The sequence below is a fragment of the Camelina sativa genome, chromosome 5, assembly GCF_030686135.1.
Source record: "Camelina sativa cultivar CO46 ecotype springtype chromosome 5, ASM3068613v1".
Taxonomy (NCBI): Eukaryota; Viridiplantae; Streptophyta; class Magnoliopsida; order Brassicales; family Brassicaceae; genus Camelina; species Camelina sativa.
Window position 1 is genome coordinate 11,900,586 of NC_141884.1, and position 21,103 is coordinate 11,921,688.

Sequence of the window (21,103 nt, forward strand, 5' to 3'; positions counted from 1 at the left end):
ATTAATATAATTTACTTTTAGACGGAAAAAAAAATAATATTTAAGCATGTATGATCAACCACAAATATAAAATACATAAATACCAATAATTCAATTATTTATCCCTTATTTCCAATTTTCTCATAAGTTTTAACAAAAAAAAAAAAATAAAAAAAAAAAAAATTTCTCATAAGTTTTCGCTAAAAAAAAAAACACTGTAGCGTGATTAGCACTAATAAGCTAAAGCTCGCTGAGAGAAGAAGAGATCACAAACACTGAAAAGCCAAAAAAGGAGAAACCAAATGGGTAATTCGATCCGTTAAAAAAGCCGAATTCTTTGAATCCACCGTCGTCGTAGATCCATGAGATCTTCAACCGGAAAGCTTCTCCTTCTCTCGCGTTTGAGAAACCGCGGGAAATTTGTTCCCGGAGGTGGCGATGGGTTTCGGATTCCGGCCACGAGGTCGTCGTCGTGCGAGTCTCAGAAGATGTGGAGTTCTAGAACAGTAGTGCCACCGTCGTCAGACGAAACTTCCGATAAAAACTCGATCGACGCAGGATCTTCAATGCGGAAACCAGTTAGTTTGTGGCCTGGGATGTATCATTCTCCGGTGACTAATGCTCTTTGGGAAGCTCGACGTCATATGTTCGAAAACCCTAATGGAGATGAGTCGTCTCATTCTAAATTGACGGCTAAGTCTCCTTCGCGGAGCCGGACTTCGATTCTCTACAAGTTTTCTTCTGATTTTGTTCTTAGAGAACAGTATAGGAATCCTTGGAATGAGATTCGTACTGGTAAATTGGTTGAAGATCTTGATGCTCTCGCTGGAACTATCTCCTTCAAGGTTCTTGTTCCTGATCGTAATGTAGTGAGCTTTAGTAATTCTATGGACTATGAAAAGATTTGACCTTGATAAGTTAGTGATGAGCCTCTTGATATGTTATCTTCACATATGTGTTTGTGATCCTGAGTATTTGGAGATAATCGGCCTTTTGTATGATTTTACTGAACAGCATTGCGGTGGTGACAGCAGTGCAAGATCAATGATTTTGGTGACTGCTTCAGTGGATAGGATTATCATGAAAAGACCAATTCGTGTGGATGTTGACCTCAGTATTGTTGGTGCTGTTACATGGGTTGGAAGGTCATCCATGGAGATGCAATTACAAGTAATTCAAAGTCAAGGTATCATTTTTTTTTCTTTCTGTGATTACATAGATGATAGACACTCGAGTAGTTGGCGCTTCGTTTTGCTAGGAAGAAAGAATGAAGTTCTGATTGATGTTAGGTTGAGAGGCTTGCTTCACTGTTTCATATAAAATAGAAAGGTCATGCTTTGAATTTCAATGAGATGGCAAACAAAGACATATAGTTGTGAATTACCAGTTGAAGCATTGTGAGATGTATTTGAATTTGAACTACACCTATCTTGTATGGTAGACAGCTAACTGACGTTCTGCCATCATTGGAACAAATTATTGCTTTCACGATACCTGTTAACTCAGTATATCTCTGTTTCATTCAATGAAATTGATACCTCTCGTTGTGTTATGGTTTTTTCCCCCTCTCAAACTTCAGTAATACCCACTAACAACCATTGTCATATCCGAACGACTTCATGTTTTGCTGAATCTTCCTTCTAACAATTGTTTTGCAGATGCCAACGAATCCTCAGAGTCGGTTGCCCTTGAGGCAAACTTTACATTTGTGGCTCGAGACGCAAAGACAGGCAAGTCAACCCCAATTAACCCTGTCTCGCCAGAAACTGAACATGAAAAATTGCTATGGAAAGAAGCAGAAGAAAGGAACAAACTACGAAAACAAAAGAGAGCAGAAATTAAAGAAGAGCATGAGAAGTTAAAGGACTTAGAGAGGCTAGATGAGTTATTAGCAGAAGGACGAGTTTTCATGGACATGCCAGCTCTTGCAGATCGGAATAGCATCCTAATTAAAGATACTTCCCATGAATACTCATTGATATGCCAGCCACAGCAACGAAATATTCATGGTAGAATCTTTGGAGGCTTCTTGATGCGCAAAGCTTTTGAGCTGGCCTTTTCCAATGCTTACACCTTTGCTGGAGTTTCACCACGTTTTCTTGAAGTTGATCGTGTCGATTTTATCAAACCAGTGAGTCCTTCCTCACTTTTCATTTAATTGATGTGTACTGTGGGGAAAAGACAGGGATATATATGGCATTTTTTCCTATGATGCAGGTGGATGTTGGAAACTTCCTTCGTTTCAAGTCACGCGTATTGTACACAGAAGCTAACAATTCAGCTGAACCATTGATAAACATTGAGGTTGTAGCTCACGTTACAAGTCCAGAGCTCAGGTCCAGCGAAGTAAGTGTACACATATTTCGAACTATGCACATATCATTTTCAAAATTTTGAAAGGGGGTTTATGGTGATGTGATTTTTGGTGTGATAGGTATCCAACAGGTTCTACTTCACCTTCAGTGTGAGACCTGAGGCCATGAAAGATGGATTGAGAATAAGAAATGTGGTTCCAGCAACAGAAGAAGAAGCTAGAAGAGTGATCGAGCGTATGGACGCAGAGAGACCCATCTCATTGCCTTGATCACCTCATTAGAACCAAGAGAAAAACCCCAGTCTAACTTAAATTATGAATAAGAAAGGATTGATTAATACGAAAGAATAAAACTTCTAATCATTTGATGAACCTTCTAATAATTTTTTTGTCAACCAATCACTCATGTGTTTGTATGACCAACCCAAAACCATATGAGAAAAGTCACCGTCAAATTGCTTTTTATTACCGAATAATAATATGCAGTAAATTAAGTTAACGCCTAAATCCATCATTTGATCATAATTTTTTGCTAAGAAATGGTTATTAATTAATTAGCAGCAATCGTTTTTTTCCTTTAGACATTGAAATCGATGGAAAGCAATAAAATCCAAAAAAATTCTCAATCGAAGAAGAAACTATCTTTGTTCACTTCTCTGGGCACGAAGCTGTCTTGTTGTTGAACATCGGAAACCATGGACAAGAGAGAAGACGAGCAACAAAAGCGCGACGATTCCAGATTCAATCAAACTCTCAAGAACGTCCAAGGGTACCAAAATCAATCCTCCTCCTCCGATCTTGCATTTCTACCGATTCCAATGTCTTAGATCTGTAACTTTCTTAGATTTTTGCTTTGCTTGATTTGTGTGTGTTGTTGTTTTGGTATAGGTTTCTAAAAGGTAGGAGTATTCCTGGTAAGGTATTGTTGACTAGGAGATCAGATCCTCCTCCTTACCCAATCTCTCCAACATATCAACGGAGCTTATCTGAGAATGACGCCGGGAGAAACGAGCGATTCGAGGAATCCGTCGAGGTAATAATACTACTTGTTTGTGGAATATGACTTACTGAATGAAAATGAAATTGAAACATTGAAGAGAGCTTATTTTGTAGGTGGAAGATCATAATTCAAGCAAGAAGCATGATAACACATATGCTGGTAAGCTACGATCAAACTCTAGTGCTGAGAGGAGTGTGAAAGAAGTTCAAAACTTGAAGATAGGTGTTAGATCAAGTGACTCTGCTAGAGTTATGAAGTTCAACAAAGTGCTTTCTGAAACTACTGTCATTTTAGGTACTCTTACTTTTCACTTAGCTCTATGAAAAGACTCTGTTTTACTATGATATGGATATTTAAATCTCCTCTTGGTACCTGCAGAGAAACTGCGGGAGCTAGCGTGGAATGGTGTCCCACACTATATGCGACCTGATGTCTGGCGGCTTCTTTTGGTATGTTTTAGGACTTCATTTATAAGCAAAGCCAGTGTTAAAGTTCTGAACATTTTGACTTGTAATCCGTTTTTTTGTTTTATTATGTACAATTACAGTATCTTCGCTTATATAAGTTCAGAATGAGGGCACGCTTGCACTAGTTACATAATTTATGTTATTAGCTCTTCCAATCAGCATTCTCTGTAGCAACGATTTTTGTTTTTGGTTTGTTTTGTCTATTTGAATTTAAATATAAACTGACAACAGGGATATGCACCACCTAATTCAGATAGAAGGGAGGCTGTTCTGAGAAGAAAACGTCTTGAATATCTTGAATCTGTTGGCCAGTTTTATGACCTTCCAGATTCTGAACGTTCTGATGATGAGATCAATATGCTTCGCCAGGTTTTTCCTCGTACCCTCACTGATTCTCTAACACAACGTACAAAATTTGGTAAAAAATCTCATAGAAACAGTATTCTTTCTCAGATTGCTGTCGACTGTCCAAGGACTGTACCAGATGTCAGTTTCTTTCAGCAAGAACAGGTGCAGAAATCACTGGAGCGTATTCTTTACACGTGGTGAGTTAGGGAGTGCAGGCTATAATTATAGTTGTTTTTCGGGTTATCTTTCAACCAGTTGGAAAATTAAGTTGAAAGCTAAATCCGAAAATTTAATTTGCTGAGTTTGCAGGGCCATTAGACACCCAGCGAGTGGATACGTTCAAGGAATAAATGACCTGGTCACCCCCTTTCTAGTTATTTTCTTGTCAGAATATCTAGATGGTGGAGTAGAAAGTTGGACAATGTCTGATTTATCTGCTGAAAAAGTCTCAGATGTAGAAGCTGATTGCTACTGGTGCTTAACAAAGCTACTTGATGGTATGCAAGATCATTACACGTTTGCTCAACCTGGAATCCAGAGACTTGTGTTTAAGCTAAAGGAACTGGTCAGGCGTATTGATGGTAGGTTCCTGCTAAGCTTGCTCTTGTAATTGGTATTGTCTTTGGTGATTGTTTGAGCAGAACAACTTATGACATACACGACTCCACTTTACAAAATCATTTTTACCTGCATTGAGTCCGTTCGTTTACCATCTTGTTTGCCATTAAGTTCTGAAATTACATCTTCTGCATTTAAATTTGAAGTTAGTGTCTTTAACAGTGTTTTGTTGAGTTTGGCTTAGTGTAATCACGCTTTGGCTTATATCCAATCTTTTGATGAGTTGATGTCATAGAGTGAGATCTAGGGATGCTAATTAGCTTCTCATGGTGCTTGATGCGATTGTACTTCATTTTCTAGTTCATGAATTCATAATAAACCAGCCGTCTATCTTCCAATTTAATACTGGTTATTGTTTTATGATATAGAGAGTTAACACTGTCTCATTTTTCCCTGGCTTTGTTATGTACTAGAACCTGTTTCAAGACACATGGAAGAACATGGGCTGGAGTTTCTTCAATTTGCTTTCCGGTGGTATAACTGTCTTCTGATTCGTGAGGTTAAACACCATTTTGAATTCTTACTAATATAATGCCACAGATTCGTAAATCCCGGTTAACTCTTTGTAGAGTTTTATTTTATTTATGGGTAACTGACAAAACCTTTGAACCTTCTAGATCCCTTTCAATCTCATCAACCGCCTATGGGACACTTATCTTGCTGAAGGAGATGCGTTGCCAGACTTCCTAGTGTACATATATGCTAGCTTTCTTTTGACGGTAAGAAACACTGAATCATATACGATTTATGTTGTTTGTGGAATTGTTTTCTTCTTCTTATCGCGAGAATCAAATACAAGTTGTGTTTGTGAACATTTTGCAGTGGTCTGATGAGCTGAAGAAGCTAGATTTTCAAGAGATGGTAATGTTCCTGCAACACCTTCCTACACATAACTGGTCAGACCAAGAGCTGGAAATGGTATTGTCAAGAGCTTACATGTGGCATAGTATGTTCAATAATTCCCCAAACCATTTGGCTAGCTGATATGACTTTTCCTCCATCCATGATGATGCTGTTTTTTTCCTTGGTTATATTATCTTCTTCTTCTTCATCTTGTCGAAATCAGCTTTGGTGTTTTTGTGTTTTTTTCATGGTAAATGCTAACATTCTTGTCTTGTTAATTGTTATTAGTTTATGTATGGTTTTCAACTTTTCATGCCGCACTTGTTGAATCGGTCATCAGTTTGAGTGTTTGTAATATGTTTTTTTTGTAGCTTTCTCACTAATTTATTTGCCTGTCTCAATTAGTCTTTTATTTGAAACGGATAAAACTCTCGCTGTATCCATCCATGCCAATCCGAATCAACCCGCCTGACCCGATTATATTGTTTGCAATTTGCATTTGTTTATTTTGTGTAGGAGGAGATAATACAAAGATTAATGATTAATTAACCTAAAAATTCAACATAGAATGAGGACAATGAGCAACGTTGTCAACAAATCTACTTAAAAAAGAGATGATGTCTTTTGTCTTGGATTCCTAAGCATAATAATATATATATTTTAAAAGTCAACATCAATCAAATTTTGGTCGATTATTTGCATCTTTTTTATTATTAACCTTTGTGGTATGATTGTCTTTATACATTTGATAAGGAATATAATTTTCTAACAAACTAAAAAAACACACCAAAAAAAAAAAACAGATATAGGAGTACTTTATTTCTAGTAAAATTTAAAGTTATGTTACGCTATATAAACTTGAGCATTATGTTCACTATTTATAGTAAAAGTATTCTATTCACAGAAATAAAATTGTAAAAATATTGTAATGATGAGTCATCACTTTTTTTAAGCCCATGCCTAATTACGGTAAAATGAAAAAAGGAGTTTTAAGGAAATAAGAAAAAAACATTAAAAAAAAACACAGTGAGAAGAGTTAAGAGAGAGAGAGAGAGAGAGAGAGAGAGAGAGAGAAAGGTAAAGTAAAGAACTCTCAAGTTTTTTTTTTCTTTCTTTTGCTTTCCCTTTTGTGTGGTTTATCATCTCTCAGTCTTCCTCCTTCTTCTTCTTCTATAACGCTCTTCGCCATCGTTTCGGTTTTCTCGAGGAAGTGTTTCTACTGGGGGAAAAAGCTCCTTTTTACCCACTTAGTTCTTTACCTTTTTGCTCAGAGAAAAATGGTTTGATTTTTTGTTAGAGATGGTGAAATTTGCAGGTGTAGTTTCGTCTTCCTTTAGCTATCCCTTTCTTCTATTAGGGATTTGAAAGTGTAGAAATCAGTGCCAATTCGAGTAATTTTATGGTTTCGTTACATGAATGGTCTAATTTGATGGTTTCAGTTTGGAGCGTTGTAAGTTTTTTTTTTTTTTTTTTCGTAGAATCTAGAGTGTTGAAGGATTGGGTATTGACCCTTGTGTGTGTTTTATTTTTCTGGGTAGAACATAATGTTTTTTTTTTTTTTGGGTGGATCGGAATAACTTAGGATCTTGAATACAAAAAGAGCAAATGGTTTGTTAGATGCCAAAAAACAAAAATAGTTGGTGGAAGAACACTAGATTTATAGATTCTTTTATGTTATTTTTATATGTTGGAGGGTTTGGATTCTTTTATGTTCGTTACTAGTTGGAGGAATACTTTATAAGACCCCAAATGTTCGTTGGTATCATGAATAAGAGAGGTGTATATAGTGATGTGGTTGGTCTATTCCCTGTAGATGTCCATTAGTTTCATTGTCTCGAATGGGTTCATTGAAAGTCACTTACTTTTTTTTTTTTTTTGGGTTTTGTTCCTTTTCCTGAAGGTTGTTTTTTTTGCTAGCCTTGGTACTGGTCATGGCTTTTATCTGACTACTGTGTTGTGCCTTTGATGAAACTAATTAATGTTGCGGGGCAAGTTAGCTATGGAATCTTTAGAAACTATTTGTTTGCTTAAGGGGAGTAAGTTTAGTTCTCATTTTCTTTCATGTTGAGTTTTGATTCTTGTTTGTGTCGTGAGACAAAGTTTATGTTTTCTGTGGCTAACAAGAATCATTAGAGTAGGTTCACGACCTGTTTTTTTGGGTTTCCATAGTTCACTGCAATGATTAATTATATTTTTCAGACTTGTTGGAATGAGTTTAGTAGTTTTATGTTGGCAATGTTTTCCCCAAGCAACAGCATTACACATTTCCGGTTTTAACTCATAAGAAAACAATTTGTTGCTTGGGAGATCGTTTCTCTTACTTGATTCAAACTCTGTGATCGCAATAATGTGGTTTTGTAAATATACTGTATAAAGCTGTTTGTTAATGGGTTACTTTGCTTCTCTTATCAGGCTATTTGGTTTATCGCTTCTTGTTATTTATTATCTGGTTATCAAGCTTCCAAGATGTAGCTGCGCATGATAAGCTTAATGAGCATAGTAGTAGATCGACAACCTCTGAGTTGGCAAATCCACCTGGTATTGGAGTATCTGGTCCCATTCAAGTATCGCCGTCAGTCATCCCCAAATATGCATCCCCTGCTCTACCTTGGACACCACCAATGTACCCTACTTTTCCTGATACATATGAACCCAAGTTAACCGGCAATTGTCCTACAGACTTTCAAGCAATTTCAAGTGTTATCGATACAGCAGCTTCTGATTGTTCCCAACCTTTCGCTGCACTTGTTGGGAACGTGATCTGTTGTCCGCAGTTTATAAGCTTACTTCATATTTTCCAAGGACAGCACAACGTGAAGTCAGATAAGTTGGTTCTGCCTGATGCAGTTGCTACAGATTGTTTTTCAGATATCGTTAGTATCTTGGTCAGCAGAAGAGCCAACATGACAATACCTGCACTTTGCTCTGTAAGATCGTCAAATCTAACTGGAGGTTCCTGTCCAGTAACAGATGTCACAACGTTGGAGAAAGTTGTTAACAGTAGCAAATTACTGGATGCATGTCGCACTGTTGATCCTCTTAAGGAGTGTTGTAGGCCAATTTGCCAACCTGCAATTATGGAAGCTGCGCTTCTTATTTCGGGACACCAAATGACAGTTGGCGATAAGCTCCCTTTAGGAGGATCAAGTAACCTCAATGCAATTAATGACTGCAAAAATGTGGTCTATTCATATCTTTCCAGGAAGCTTCCGGCAGACAAAGCAAACGCTGCATTTAGAATTTTATCGTCCTGCAAAGTTAACAAAGGTACTTTCTTAACTGTATCCTATTATCTTTCATATTGATCTTCCTTAGATAGTCTTGGAAATTATTCTGACTGTACATTGTGTTACAGCTTGCCCGTTGGAATTTAAGGAGCCAACCGAAGTAATCAAGGCTTGCCGTAATGTGGCTGCGCCAAGCCCTTCTTGCTGTAGCTCGTTGAATGCATACATTTCTGGTATACAGAACCAAATGCTAATAACAAACAAGCAGGCCATAGTCTGTGCAACAGTCATTGGTTCCATGTTGCGGAAAGGTGGTGTGATGACAAATATCTATGAGCTTTGTGATGTCGATCTCAAAGATTTCAGTGTCCAAGGTAACTTTTGTTTTAGACTCCCAAGTAACAACTGTATCGTCTAATCCTCTACCTTTTGATTGAATTCCTTCCTGACATTTGCCCTCTTTTTCTGTTTCTGGGTATGCTTGTGGGCAAATAAGCAGCATATGGAATGCAACAAGGTGTGCATCGATTCATCTTATATTCCAAAGGTGCTTAGATAGTTATTTCCCAAGATTAAGCAAAAGTGTTAACGATCTTTTTTGGGTAACAATGTGAATATAGGTTGTCTTCTCAGAAGCTATCCTGCAGACTTGATATTTGACAACACAACAGGCTACAGCTTTACATGTGATTTGACAGACAACATTGCAGCTCCATGGCCATCTTCATCGTCAATGTCGTCTTTGTCTCTGTGTGCTCCTGGTAATCATTTCTCTCAACCTGTTGTTCTCTTCTTGCTTATTGTTGGTAGTACCAGAAAACTAAAAAAAAAATTGATTGCAAAAAGAGTTTTGCATATTCTTATTCAATTTACTTAAATATGCAGAGATGTCATTACCTGCCTTGCCAACATCCCAGACTCTTAAAAATCACGGTATGTGTAGTTTCCTTGGCAGTGTAATCTCTAGTCTTATTAGTAAAAAAGTCCATGGACAAATTTTAAGAAGAGAACTCAAAGATGTGCATTTTGTTCAACTCGTAATTTGCAGGGTGTCGTGATGGTGGGTTTGGAGCGTTGCGGCTCATTAGTTTGGTATTTCTACTGTATGTTGTTGTGAGACATTAAAATTGAGATTTTAGGAGGAGGGTTTTTTTGTTTTTGTTTTTGGTAGTCAGTGAGGAAACTTTGGATAAAAAAAACAATGGCATGCTCAATTTTCTTCTGTATATGTAATCTTAATAGGGCAAGGGTAATGTAGTAGTAATATCTTTCTCTCAATCTCATGTATAGTAGTAGCAGTTTTTATTTCTCTGCTTCTGTTTCTCCAAAGTTCTCTGCTTCTGTTTGGGTTATTCATTTGCACTTTTGGAATTGAAGATCAGATTCTGAATCTATCCGAAGCCGAAAAAAAGCTTTGTCCTGTGAGAAAAACGTAACAAAAACAAAAGAATGAATCTTCCAATCCAACCAAAGCCTATTTGTCAATTTCTCAGATGAGTCTAACAAAATGATTATTTTGAAGTTTTAAAACCTTATTCAGAATTAAACGATAAAAGAAAATGAAAAAAAAAAAATCTAATCAAACATCAAACTTGAAATTGGAATTAAAGCATAAATAGCCAAATACAAGTAAAATTTAGAAAAAATTGAGTAAACATTCTTGAGTGATATACAGATTTTTGGTTAATAGTATATGTTTTTGAGTTTTTTTTTTTTTTTTTTTTTTTTTTTTTTTTTTGACTAATAGAGTGAAAAAGTCGTAAACAATTCAATTCAAAAGGGGCTTACGAAGAAAAAGATAGAATCATCATCGTTCCCTGAGTGAGTTTATCTTCTTCCTTATTCATCTCCCGAAGTCTCTCACAGAAGAACTCTTTCCACTCAAAACAAAGGTGATCTCTCTCATCTCTTTCTCTCTCAATCTCCTATCGATTTTTTTTTATACTCTATGCTTCTGTACAAACTTCCGGCGAACTCCTCTGCTTCAGTTTTCAAAAATTCCGGGCAAACAAAAAACACTCTTTCTCGAAGAAAAAAAAAAGTAATTTACCAAATCTTTCGTAATGTTTTGTCTTCTTTAATCTTATTAGAGCACAAAGACGCCAGAGAGAAGCAACAAACAAAGCTAAATCGAGAATGCAGACAATCATAATCCACAATCTCTCGTTTTGCAGCTTTAACTCCACCGTTAAGCCCCTCCTTTCTTCTTCTTCTTCTTCTTCTTCTTCTTCTTATACTCTCTATTCCTTTGTTTATTTATTTAATTCGGAATTATGTAATTTTGTTCCAACACTTTTGTTTAATTATTTGCAGTTGATTGATCCAAAGCCAAGATTTCAGTTTTCTTCTTTTGTTACTCTTCCTCCTTCAACTTATTCACTGCAACACAAACTCTGTACAAGGTAAAACCTTTCAAGAACTATACAATATTCCAGAGCTATATTTAGATTAATACAATATTCAATTCTTAGATGTGTGCTTTTGTAATCAAAACTAAAATAATACAGAGCTACGACGAATAAACAGTTTATCGCAGTTTGTGCAGCACCATCAGGTTCTTAACTTTATAATTAATTATATATGATTCTCTACTTTTTTTTTTTGTTTTTTTTTTTTTTTTAGCTTCTTTCTTTGACATGAAAATGTGGTTTCCCTTTCGTAGATGTAGAGACTTCTTCTAAGGATGAATCTGTTTTGATTACCAAAGTGGAGACTACAAGCAGCAATGAAGTTAAGGTATGCTTTTGTTGTTTCTGCGTTAAAAGAAGCATTGATTAGTGGGAACAAGGATAACACTGAACCCTCGTGATGTAATCTGTGTCTTGAGACTTTGCTTTCTACCTTATGTTTCCTTTATTGGCTGAGTGTAGGTGCATGTACATGTATCAGGAGAGAAGACTCAAACTGTGTTCAATAATGTATTTGAGAGAATGGTTGCTGCAGCTCAGCCAATTCCGGGGTTCCGAAGAGTCAAAGGAGGTACGACATCACAAATTGCCGTATTAGCTATGTGATCTTGAAAACTTACTTTCGATAAACTTTATTGTCTAAGTTGGGGCTCTCAATCCAAAATTCATTCACTCTGGATAGATTTTAGGCTTAGAAACATGTATTGGGTGTCTTTTTAGCTTACTCTGAGGGTGCAAATTGTTTGATATAGAGTTAGATTGCATGCTTCTTTCAACTCTCTGCACTTTTTTGTTTCGTTATTGGCTTTAGAAAGATTTGGATAAATAGGGTGGACATCTAAGTTATAACAATGCTCATAGATATAACACAAAGTTCTGGAAAATCTCTGTTTTTTTTTTTCTTTGTAGTTAATATGGTTTGTTACTGATGACTAGTTGCTGACTCTAACTCTTTGTTATTTCTGTTTTCTTTTCTTTTCTCTCCTGCATCTGCTTATCAACCTTGGAACTCCAGGAAAGACCCCAAATGTAAGTTCTTGCTTCAGTGTATCTTAGAGAACCCATTAGTTTAGCATTAAGGTAAAATATATTAACCATCAAGTGGTTTTGGCGATGGGACCTGTATTTTTATTTTTGGGATTAGACTTATCTGCCAAAGATCATGCGATGCACTGTAGTGATACTCGTTAGATTCAGAGTTCTTGGATTGATCTTATATGCTGGCAAACTCACTTAAATACATTCTTTGAGTTGTTCTTTGGCCTGTGCTTAAGTTCCCCCTTTCCTTATATTTGCAGATACCCAAAGATATTTTGCTAGAGATCCTTGGATATTCTAAAGTCTATAGGCAGGTGATAAAGAGATTAATCAATTCTGCTATTGAAGACTATGTTAAACAGGTATTTCATATGCTCAAGCTTCTCAGTAGACTATATTTCAGATGGCAACATTGTAAATTCAATAAATAGAACATTTTTGAAACATTTCATACTTAGAATCCGATAGGTGCTAAATTGTGGATACTTGGATAGTGAAATGTGAACCCGAAGAACATTTCATACTTAGAAACACGCTAGCGCTTTCTGAGGAATGAGGAGTGACCTGAAGCCAACCTATTAAGTTAGGTCATTGTTTGAAGGTCCACCCTCTCTATCAGATTTAGCTACTAGAATTGGAATTATCGTCAACAGCCTTAGGTTGATTGTGTAAAACCAGTTGAATCAGTGAGTAAGAAAATTTTCTGGCTGGAGTTCAAAAGGGCTTGATTTTGGTTGTTGATGCTTACGTAGGAAGACCTAAAGGTTGGCAAAGAATTGACTGTCGAGCAAAGCTATGAAGATCTTGAAGAAACATTCGAACCTGGTGAGAGTTTCAGCTTTGATGCTATAATAAAGCTTCAAGAAATGAGTTGAAGAAAGCGTTGATCCTTTAGGTACTTATCATTGTGATTTGTCTTTTTACCTTCTCCGGTAACAGTTAGATTTCTTGTCGAGTAGGAAAGGATTATCACATTTGGATTAAGCTTCTGGTAATAAAAGTTTGAAACTTCAGTTATATCTTGGTCCTAAAATCTTGTAGTTTTGATGATATGATTGGTGGGTTCTCCAAAAAAATAAGGTAGCCACACAAATGATATAACTAAAAAGAAAGAATAAATGAATGATTCGGTTACACTTCCTAACATGGATCATGTTTAGTTCTCTTCTTGCATAGACGATAGACTTTTCCAACCGCACCTGCACTCCATGTTACAGGCAATCAATCAATCATCTTCTTACTATCCCAAGATTGTGTGACTCCTGAAGCTCCCCAACTATCTTTTCAACTAATTCTACCCCTTTTCATTTTCCTATTATTACAAACACAAGCTCTGCCTTTTGTGTCTCTAAATGTTTCTCTATTGAAACCTCGTTCGCTAAGGTAATCCACTTCTTCTTGCCCTTCCTGTGAGTACTATGCTCAAAAGAATCAGTTTCCATGTTGGGAATTGCTTTCTTCACCATATGTTTCTGCAGTGAATGCTGGTATATTATCTTTATGCCTCTGCAGATTATTTTGTTGGGTCTCCTGTGACCATCACTACTAAAGGCCTCTCAAGCCTGAGAAATCCATTTTCAGCACTCTTGGCGTTTTCTTCCTCCAGCAAGTTGATGTAGCTTCTCAAATGTGTATTCTTTCTTAATTTCCTGCCGTGGGAGAACCGGTAAGTTTGATGTCTGTTGAAGCTTTATTGCTGGTCTCATCAGTTGAGGCGCCACTCGTTTCTTCTACATTACCGAGAATTCCCATGCTAGCGAGAATTTCGTCTCTTGGCTCATCTGGATACTTTGCTCTATAATATTCTAACTCCATCTCAAGATCTTGTATCTCCTTTTCCCTATCAGCCAAGACATCGTTTGCCCTCTCAAGTGCATCAACGTCGTGTTCTGCTTGCTCATCCATCATTCTCAGGTACTGTAAAGCTTCCATATGAAGAGCTGCTTTCTCCTCTTGCAACCGTGTGATCATTGCCATTGCTTGGTTTGTAGCAATAGCTGAGGCACTTCTCTCCTCCTCTAATTCTTTAGTCACTTCCCTTAGGCATTTCCTGTCATGTTCTAGTTGTTGCTTTAACAAATCAACACGGTTTTCGCCTTCGATGTCACTGCTAATGCTTACCAAAGATTCCACAGAGGCAGAGTGCTTTAGTTCCGGTGATTCATTTGAAGTATTACGAGTCTCTGTTACCTTCGAGGAATCTCTATCACTGTGCTCTAATGAAGATTCTTCTTTGGTAATTTTTGGTGACGCCAAAGGTTCAGTCTCTTTATGATCTCCATGCTCTTCTTCAGCCGAGCGTTCTGTGACAGAACCAGTCATATTGTCTGATGTCACTAGCTCAGATTCTTCTTTGGATATTTTTGGTGACGTCAAAGGTTCAGTCTCTTTATGATCTCCATGCTCTTCTTCAGCCGAGCGTTCTGTGACAGTAGCAGTCACATTGTTTGATGTCACTAGCTCAGATTCTTCTTTGGATATTTTTGGTGACGTCAAAGGTTCAGTCTCTTTATGATCCCCATGCTCTTCTTCAGCCGAGCGTTCTGTGACAGAACCAGTCACATTGTCTGATGTCACTAGCTCAGATTCTTCATTATCCACGTCCTCGTTAGTACTGGAATGGTCTTTTGCATTCGAATAGCCATCACTTGTTCCTTCTTCCTCACTGGATTGGTCTGTGACAGAAGCAGTCACATTGTTTGATGTCACTAGCTCAGATTCTTCATTATCCACGTCCTCTTTACTGGATTGGTCTTTTGCATTCGAATAGCCATCACTTGCTTCTTCTTCCTCACTGGATTGGTCTGTGACAGAACCAGTCGCATTGTTTGATGTCAGTAGCTCAGATTCTTCATTATCCACGTCCTCTTCAATACTGGAATTGTCTTTTGCATTCGAATAGCCATCACTTGCTCTTTCTTCCTCACTGGATTGTTCTTCAGCAGATGAATCTTTTGATGTCAATGGCTCAAAATGTCCACTGACCTCATCCTCTTCTTCATTACTGAAGTATTCTTCTGCAACATTGTTTTCCTTAACCTCATTTTCTTCCTCACTTGACTGCTCCTGTTCCAAAGAATCTGACATGTCATTCGACGCCAAAGGCTTGGAGTCTCCTTCAACTCCATTCTCCTCATCACTAGAAGGTTCATTTTCAACAAAACCAGACACATCCATAGCTGCCTCAAATTCTTCTGTCTCCACGGCTGAACTGGGGATGTTTTGAGCAAAATCTGCCGAATCATCGTGCTCTTCATTCTGGATTCCCCGAGAGGTACCATTATCTCCAGAAGGACTCAAGAATTCCCCACCAGCAGGAGATGACTTGCCACTTACCTCAGCTTCATTTTCTGCAAGTAACAACATCAAAATTAAAGACCAATATGAAACGTTGCATATATTCGGACATAAGCGGTCGTGCAAAGCCAAAATAATAAGCATACCATATCGTGGTGCTGCTCCTACAGCATACAATTTTTTAGGTGAACCAAGTAAAAACGGACGAGCTTCACTCATACTTATAAGCTCAGAGAGGGCATCATCATGCCTCTTTGCTTTAACAGGTCGTTCCTGCCGAGTCTTGTTTACCAGATTATGCTCAAGCATTGAAGATGTCTTCCTTATGTGCTTATCCTGGTTGTCTTCTCGCAAATCAGGCTGTTTATGATACGACATCTTCTTGTCTTCAAACGATTTCCGAGATCGAGCGTTGTGAACACGTTTCTCAGATGGCTCAGCATTGAAATCTGCTATTTGGAGGAGTGCATCATCATCTGAAAACAGGAACTCGGAATCAGAATCTGAGTGAATCTTCAGCTCTGAGTAACCCACATGAGCCATGCCATCGCTGCGGCTTCCAACATCAGCATACTCAGCACCACTTGTTGTCTTATGATCTCTCATCTTCTTCAAGCTTCCACTGCTTCCTCGGCGACTAAGATGCCTTGGAGCGGGAATGTTTGGTTTACCGGAGGAGTTTCTTCCCCGAGAGCCTAACCGGATCAGTCTCTGTGTATGGTGCCTAGTCCTCCATGGTTTATTGCAACAAGAACATGATCTAGGGTGAGCAAAATGGCTTTTAGAGAGCAGATCATACCCTAATTTACCAAGAAGTAATCTGTTCATGTCTGGATTCGGACCAGTCATTTTGGTGAACGACAAGAGACAATCATCGCACATGCTTCGACAATCAGCAAGGTTGTTGCCGTGATTCTGACACGACATGTAAGATGAAACCTCTGATCTGTGGTTTCTGCAGAGCAAGAATCTCCAATGTAGAGGGTGAAGAAGCTTGGAACAGAGGAAACATGGCATCTGCAATCTGCAGTAACGAGCGAACCAGACGAGAAGATAGGAGAGAAGAGCATCGATGAACATGAGGAATATGAGAAACCATTCGCAGGCTGCGTACGTTAACACAGGCGTGAACCCGTTTGTGACCTTTTGATCAAATATAACATTTGAATCCATCTTCAAACTGGTGATGATGATGAATCCTGAAAAACATTGAAACTCATCTCAAAAAACTATCACAACAAAGAGAAAAGAATGGAGCAAATGTGGGCAAAACTCAGAATCTTGCGTCTGAGATTTGCATGAGCATGCATGGAAGCAAAAACGTAAAAGGGATCATAAAACTTGAGAGAAGTCTTGCCTGGGAAATGGAGGTTTGGTCAAAAGAGAGAAGAGAGGAGGAGGAATCTGGGAAAATGAAGACTCTTCCTTGTTCCACGGTAACATCAACCAAAACTTGTTCAACGATTTGTTTATGAGTTTGCCTAAATTAGTGTTCAACGATTTGTTTTGAGTTCGCCTAAATAATTGTTACCTTTCTCCACGTATTATTATTATATATATATATATTTTTTCATATTTCGTATGAGGAAAAGGTTGACCAGATTTTATGGAATTACCATAAACTTTAGATGTATTATTTTATAGGTCAAGTTTATCATACTTCATCAATTGATTTAAAGAATCAAAACTTTGTTGATTAAATACCTCACATGCAATCAAATTATTATGGAAATGTAACTAATTCTCTAAATATTAAAAAGAGTCATTGTTGCTATCAAGCCCACATGTTTTTCTTAAAATGTTTAGTTTTCATTTATTTTTATTCTACTATTTACCAAACACTCCTAGTTTCAATCTACATGTATTGATTGGTACTGCATTGCAGGAGTCTCGTAGGAATCTCATATTTGCTATGACTATGAGGCGCAGAAACTTACAGAAAATCAGATTGAGATGGGAGAAGCAGAAAGCTGAAGCTGACGTTTGAAGAGCCTTGCTGTGAAATGTGCGTTTCTCTTTTGTTTTTCTCTGAAACTGACGTACCCTCCTCCATTATAAGATGCTTCTCCACCACTACCATATTTATGTTCTGTATTGTTAGATGTCAAATTTCATTTTTTTTTTCTTTTTTTTTAGGCTTATCGAAAATCAAATATGTGGCTAGTGTTAGGGTCACAAGTTACTCAACAGTGACTTGCATGATATCTGAATTCTTTCCTTCGTGAAATTCTAGGAGTGGCTATCACAAAGAACACAACAGAAAACAAGATCAAATTGGCATGCAGATATTAGTCCAGATAAAGAATGTGACAGAAAAGGAAAAGAGATAATGCACATAAAAAGTCTAGAACAATGAGTGACCACTACACCTGCAGACTTTGGCATGAAATATTGTATACCAGGGAGCGTATGACAATGTTTTTTTTACCTCCAAGAGAAAATGGGAACCAACCAAGGCCCTATATGATAACCAAGAGAAAGAGAGTTTCAAAACTTGGGAGAACAGAGAATAACTATAGTCATTTGCATCTGTTCACTGGGAACAGAGTTTCACTTCACCTGATTAAAATATGAGTAGAAAGGTAGGACTTGCGGATATGTTTGAACTATTCCCCATGACTTCTCAACAAGTGACCACCATTTAAAACACATAACATGTTAACATACGAATATGATGATAAGATTGCACATATATTTTTTTTGTTATTTTCTTCCTTTATTTTAAACCCTCCAAACCACTTGAGTCATTCCAGTAAAACCAAAATCCGCAAAGTCAGCTAGCCATCAATCGTCACAAGTATCACATAGCTCCTTTATTTTTATCTGCTCTCCTTCAGTGTTGCTCCTCAGTTGAACGTCTTTGATGTCCTCCTTCCCTACATCAGATGAGAGAGAGAGAGAGAGAGAGAGAGAGAGAGAGAGAGAGAGAGAGAGAGAGAGAGAGAGAGAGAGAGAGAGAGAGAGAGAGAGAGAGAGAGAGAGAGAGAGAGAGAGAGAGAGAGAGAGAGAGAGAGAGAGAGAGAGAGAGAAGTCTCCATGTTGTTGTAACACTTTATATAAAGTTATCTCCATGTTGCTAGCTACTAGACAGAAGCCTCTCCTACAGTGATCTTTTCTTGGCCAATCAAACTGAATTTTTCAAGGGTAGATTGTTACTGAAAAAGAATGCGCTTATGTATTGTAGCTTGCCAAGGTTATTCCATTTCGATATCAGAGAATCAGCACTACAGGGGATTTGGAAGTCAATGAACTCCACACTATATACTGAAGAGGTGAGTGAATCCAATACACTGATTGGTACCAATTTGCAGGATTCATAGCACTGGATGAAACACAATATGCTAAATTCATAGGAGTCTCATATTGGTAACATATGTGAGTTTTACTCTTCGTGGATTACTCATGCATCATCTCATTGTGGGAGAGTCCGGATTATAAGGGATCACACTGGAGCTGATCTTTACCATGGACTAGGAGAGTTACCCGCACGCTTGTGCGGGCAGGAACTAAATAAAAAAAAATTAATTTAATTCTTTAAAATGTTGAATCAAAATTTAATTTAATTATATTTTAAAAACCTGATTAATTTTTTTAATTTTTATAGTAGTTCGTATGTTCAGACATAAATTATTTTTTTGTAAGTTTCGTATTAAATATTTTTTTTTTCATTTTAAAAATAATAAAATGAATAGTTAATAAAATGTTTATAGTATTACTCTACATATGCAAAATATAAATTGAAAATTTAAAGTCCATTTTTTAAGTTTAATTGAAATTTTAAAATCCATTTATAAAGTTTAAGCCCAAATTGACCATAACAAAGTTTTAAATGAGCCAAATACAATTGTTACAGTCAATTTTAATTACTTTGATATAATAATTTGGGACAATATAATATGTAATTTTTTAAGACCACTAAAATAATATTTTAAGCAACCCATAAATATATTTTCGTTTAGACCATTTTATTTGGTACTACAAACATTCAAAATTATACTAAAGTTTGCATATACAAAAAGTTCATTAAGCCACCGTATCTTCATTTCTGAGTCCATTCTTTATGACTGAGTCTCCGAGCTCTCACTTTGATGCTCCATTACATGGTTTATGTAATAACGTCCAGCAAACTCAGACCTGTAAATATATTAAGTGTATGAAACAAAATTATTTTAACATCATACATAATCATATATAAAGTGTATAAAGTTATTTTTACATAATCAAATCTTACCAGTCCTTCGAACTGTGGTTTATAAAGATCTTCGAAGAGGCCAATGTGTTTTCGATACATGGTGCATCTATAAACATTTGCAGAGTGAATATATTAGTTACCTTATGATGATTATATCAGAACTATTTTATGTTACATACCTTCATATTCTCCGACCTTCACAAACCGCATTACACAAAACTCATGTTCGGATTTGTATATGAGATGACACCTGTTTGATTGCCATTTAGACATGAATTCAGAAGCGTAGTTATCTTTGACACGACACTTCACAGTTTCATTCCTACATGTTTATCAAATTTTTAAAAAAATCTTAACAGAGACAATCTTAAAACGTAACTGTCCTAAAGGTAGAGTAAATGTCTTTTACCTGCAATTCAACAACGTGAAAACAACTTCATTACTTTTAATGGCACTCTCAGGTCTTCTTTTATCTTCCACATCTACTATACACCCACATACATCTAATTTGGGGGAAAAGATAGAATTTAGTTTTCCAAAGTGTTGCAAAGTTACAAAGTTAGGACACAAAGTTATAAAGATTACAACATTAATTCACAAGGGAGGGGCCAATACACAAAGTTACAACAAATCCTATAAAGATTCTAGATTCTCGAACACAAAGTTACAATTAACTATACTCACGGATTGTACCATACCAATATTAAATTAATTAACAAAACACTTACCAAAAGAGATGGGATGATTTATTCTTCCACGATATATATCATCCAAATCCTCGAATCAAAAGTAATTCTTTGGACTCAATTGTTGGACCATCGTCATAGTGGTATCGTCCGTGAATTTAATTTGATAAGGATGATGAGTATTCCTCTCATTCAGGGTTGGATTGATTACTTTGAAAGTTCTAATATCATATCAGTCACCATCGTCGATATATTTTCGGAGTTTAGCGAGTGTATTTGGTAAAAAAGTAGCTTCAATTGTGTTACCCTTCACAGTTTAATAAAAATTGTGTAAGAAGTCATATATATATAAGAACTGTTAAAAATTGAAATTTAAGTAAGAATGATGTTAATTAACGACGTTAACCTCTACATCCATAAGAAGCAGTACTTTTTTTGTAAAGAACTCGCTGATACTCCAAGAATGTAAGACCTTGGCGTGTATACGCCAATTAGTTCTTCCGGGAAGAAGATCATCAATTTTATCGAATCTCATGATTTTCTCAAATTAGGGTTTTTCCTGTTTCTTCTTTGTTATCGAAAACGAAAAGTGGATTCCGGATTTGTAAGAATACAAATAGTCACGATTAAACGTTGCGTCTTAATCGTTTTAGTATCTCACCTTTTGTTTGACTATTAAATAATTT

At 36.7% G+C, this 21,103-nt stretch overlaps 5 protein-coding genes across 10 annotated transcripts; 4 read left to right on the forward strand and 1 right to left on the reverse strand.

Moving 5' to 3' along the window:
- The first annotated feature begins 124 nt into the window (after nucleotides 1-124).
- LOC104786566 (acyl-coenzyme A thioesterase 4, mitochondrial) lies at nucleotides 125-2,692 on the forward strand. 2 transcript variants are annotated; one of them, XM_010511995.2, is made up of 5 exons: nucleotides 125-824; nucleotides 994-1,165; nucleotides 1,638-2,110; nucleotides 2,197-2,325; nucleotides 2,414-2,692. In XM_010511995.2, the coding sequence occupies exons 1-5, from the start codon at nucleotides 342-344 to the stop codon at nucleotides 2,561-2,563; spliced, it is 1,407 nt and encodes a 468-aa protein (XP_010510297.1). In that variant the 5' UTR covers nucleotides 125-341; the 3' UTR covers nucleotides 2,564-2,692. The 2 variants fall into 2 exon arrangements, with proteins under 2 accessions (XP_010510297.1, XP_087306073.1); XM_087449947.1 differs by having other exon boundaries at nucleotides 199-896.
- On the forward strand, nucleotides 2,675-5,970 carry LOC104786567 (GTPase-activating protein gyp1). Of its 2 annotated transcripts, XM_087449948.1 has the most exons (10): nucleotides 2,675-3,062; nucleotides 3,182-3,326; nucleotides 3,407-3,587; nucleotides 3,672-3,742; nucleotides 3,992-4,129; nucleotides 4,214-4,305; nucleotides 4,418-4,689; nucleotides 5,140-5,225; nucleotides 5,344-5,445; nucleotides 5,549-5,970. In XM_087449948.1, exons 1-10 carry the CDS (start codon nucleotides 2,989-2,991, stop codon nucleotides 5,708-5,710), a joined length of 1,323 nt encoding a protein of 440 aa, XP_087306074.1. In that variant the 5' UTR covers nucleotides 2,675-2,988; the 3' UTR covers nucleotides 5,711-5,970. The 2 variants fall into 2 exon arrangements, with proteins under 2 accessions (XP_087306074.1, XP_087306075.1); XM_087449949.1 differs by lacking the exons at nucleotides 2,675-3,062; nucleotides 3,182-3,326; nucleotides 3,407-3,587 and having other exon boundaries at nucleotides 4,014-4,129.
- Nucleotides 5,971-6,597: 627 nt separating this feature from the next.
- LOC104786568 (putative GPI-anchored protein At1g61900) lies at nucleotides 6,598-10,101 on the forward strand. The gene is made up of 7 exons (XM_010511997.3): nucleotides 6,598-6,884; nucleotides 7,982-8,836; nucleotides 8,925-9,170; nucleotides 9,296-9,313; nucleotides 9,417-9,557; nucleotides 9,682-9,729; nucleotides 9,845-10,101. The coding sequence occupies exons 1-7, from the start codon at nucleotides 6,869-6,871 to the stop codon at nucleotides 9,919-9,921; spliced, it is 1,401 nt and encodes a 466-aa protein (XP_010510299.1). The 5' UTR covers nucleotides 6,598-6,868; the 3' UTR covers nucleotides 9,922-10,101.
- Nucleotides 10,102-10,501: 400 nt separating this feature from the next.
- On the forward strand, nucleotides 10,502-13,647 carry LOC104786569 (uncharacterized). Of its 3 annotated transcripts, none has more exons than XM_087449952.1 (9): nucleotides 10,558-10,688; nucleotides 10,887-10,983; nucleotides 11,110-11,198; nucleotides 11,304-11,350; nucleotides 11,459-11,532; nucleotides 11,667-11,795; nucleotides 12,503-12,604; nucleotides 12,995-13,137; nucleotides 13,460-13,647. In XM_087449952.1, the coding sequence occupies exons 2-8, from the start codon at nucleotides 10,933-10,935 to the stop codon at nucleotides 13,115-13,117; spliced, it is 615 nt and encodes a 204-aa protein (XP_087306078.1). In that variant the 5' UTR covers nucleotides 10,558-10,688; nucleotides 10,887-10,932; the 3' UTR covers nucleotides 13,118-13,137; nucleotides 13,460-13,647. The 3 variants fall into 3 exon arrangements, with proteins under 3 accessions (XP_087306077.1, XP_087306078.1, XP_010510302.2); XM_010512000.3 differs by lacking the exon at nucleotides 13,460-13,647 and adding an exon at nucleotides 12,220-12,233 and having other exon boundaries at nucleotides 11,667-11,775; nucleotides 12,995-13,259; XM_087449951.1 differs by lacking the exon at nucleotides 13,460-13,647 and having other exon boundaries at nucleotides 10,502-10,688; nucleotides 12,995-13,259.
- Nucleotides 13,237-17,068, reverse strand: LOC104786570 (putative myosin-binding protein 4). Of its 2 annotated transcripts, XM_087449950.1 has the most exons (3): nucleotides 16,897-17,068; nucleotides 15,686-16,738; nucleotides 13,237-15,592 (listed from the first exon to the last, which is right to left on the reverse strand). In XM_087449950.1, the coding sequence occupies exons 2-3, from the start codon at nucleotides 16,710-16,712 to the stop codon at nucleotides 13,884-13,886; spliced, it is 2,736 nt and encodes a 911-aa protein (XP_087306076.1). In that variant the 5' UTR covers nucleotides 16,713-16,738; nucleotides 16,897-17,068; the 3' UTR covers nucleotides 13,237-13,883. The 2 variants fall into 2 exon arrangements, with proteins under 2 accessions (XP_087306076.1, XP_010510304.2); XM_010512002.3 differs by having other exon boundaries at nucleotides 15,686-16,898.
- Between the last annotated feature and the right edge of the window lie 4,035 nt (nucleotides 17,069-21,103).

Bases quoted from the DNA above. Each gene is read 5' to 3' on its own strand.
- LOC104786566 (XM_010511995.2), top strand. From the start codon at position 342: ATGAGATCTTCAACCGGAAAGCTTCTCCTTCTCTCGCGTTTGAGAAAC. The intron at 825-993 runs GTTCTTGTTCCT...TTTACTGAACAG, and splicing joins CTGGAACTATCTCCTTCAAG to CATTGCGGTGGTGACAGCAG. The intron at 2,326-2,413 runs GTAAGTGTACAC...TTGGTGTGATAG, and splicing joins CAGAGCTCAGGTCCAGCGAA to GTATCCAACAGGTTCTACTT.
- LOC104786567 (XM_087449948.1), top strand. From the start codon at position 2,989: ATGGACAAGAGAGAAGACGAGCAACAAAAGCGCGACGATTCCAGATTC. The intron at 4,130-4,213 runs GTTTTTCCTCGT...ATTCTTTCTCAG, and splicing joins AGATCAATATGCTTCGCCAG to ATTGCTGTCGACTGTCCAAG. The intron at 4,690-5,139 runs GTAGGTTCCTGC...GTTATGTACTAG, and splicing joins ACTGGTCAGGCGTATTGATG to AACCTGTTTCAAGACACATG.
- LOC104786568 (XM_010511997.3), top strand. The intron at 9,558-9,681 runs GTAATCATTTCT...TTAAATATGCAG, and splicing joins TTTGTCTCTGTGTGCTCCTG to AGATGTCATTACCTGCCTTG. The intron at 9,730-9,844 runs GTATGTGTAGTT...CGTAATTTGCAG, and splicing joins CCAGACTCTTAAAAATCACG to GGTGTCGTGATGGTGGGTTT.
- LOC104786569 (XM_087449951.1), top strand. From the start codon at position 10,933: ATGCAGACAATCATAATCCACAATCTCTCGTTTTGCAGCTTTAACTCC. The intron at 11,533-11,666 runs GTATGCTTTTGT...GGCTGAGTGTAG, and splicing joins CAAGCAGCAATGAAGTTAAG to GTGCATGTACATGTATCAGG. The intron at 12,605-12,994 runs GTATTTCATATG...ATGCTTACGTAG, and splicing joins TTGAAGACTATGTTAAACAG to GAAGACCTAAAGGTTGGCAA.
- LOC104786570 (XM_087449950.1), bottom strand. From the start codon at position 16,712: ATGGATTCAAATGTTATATTTGATCAAAAGGTCACAAACGGGTTCACG. The intron at 15,593-15,685 runs GTATGCTTATTA...TGTTACTTGCAG, and splicing joins AGGAGCAGCACCACGATATG to AAAATGAAGCTGAGGTAAGT.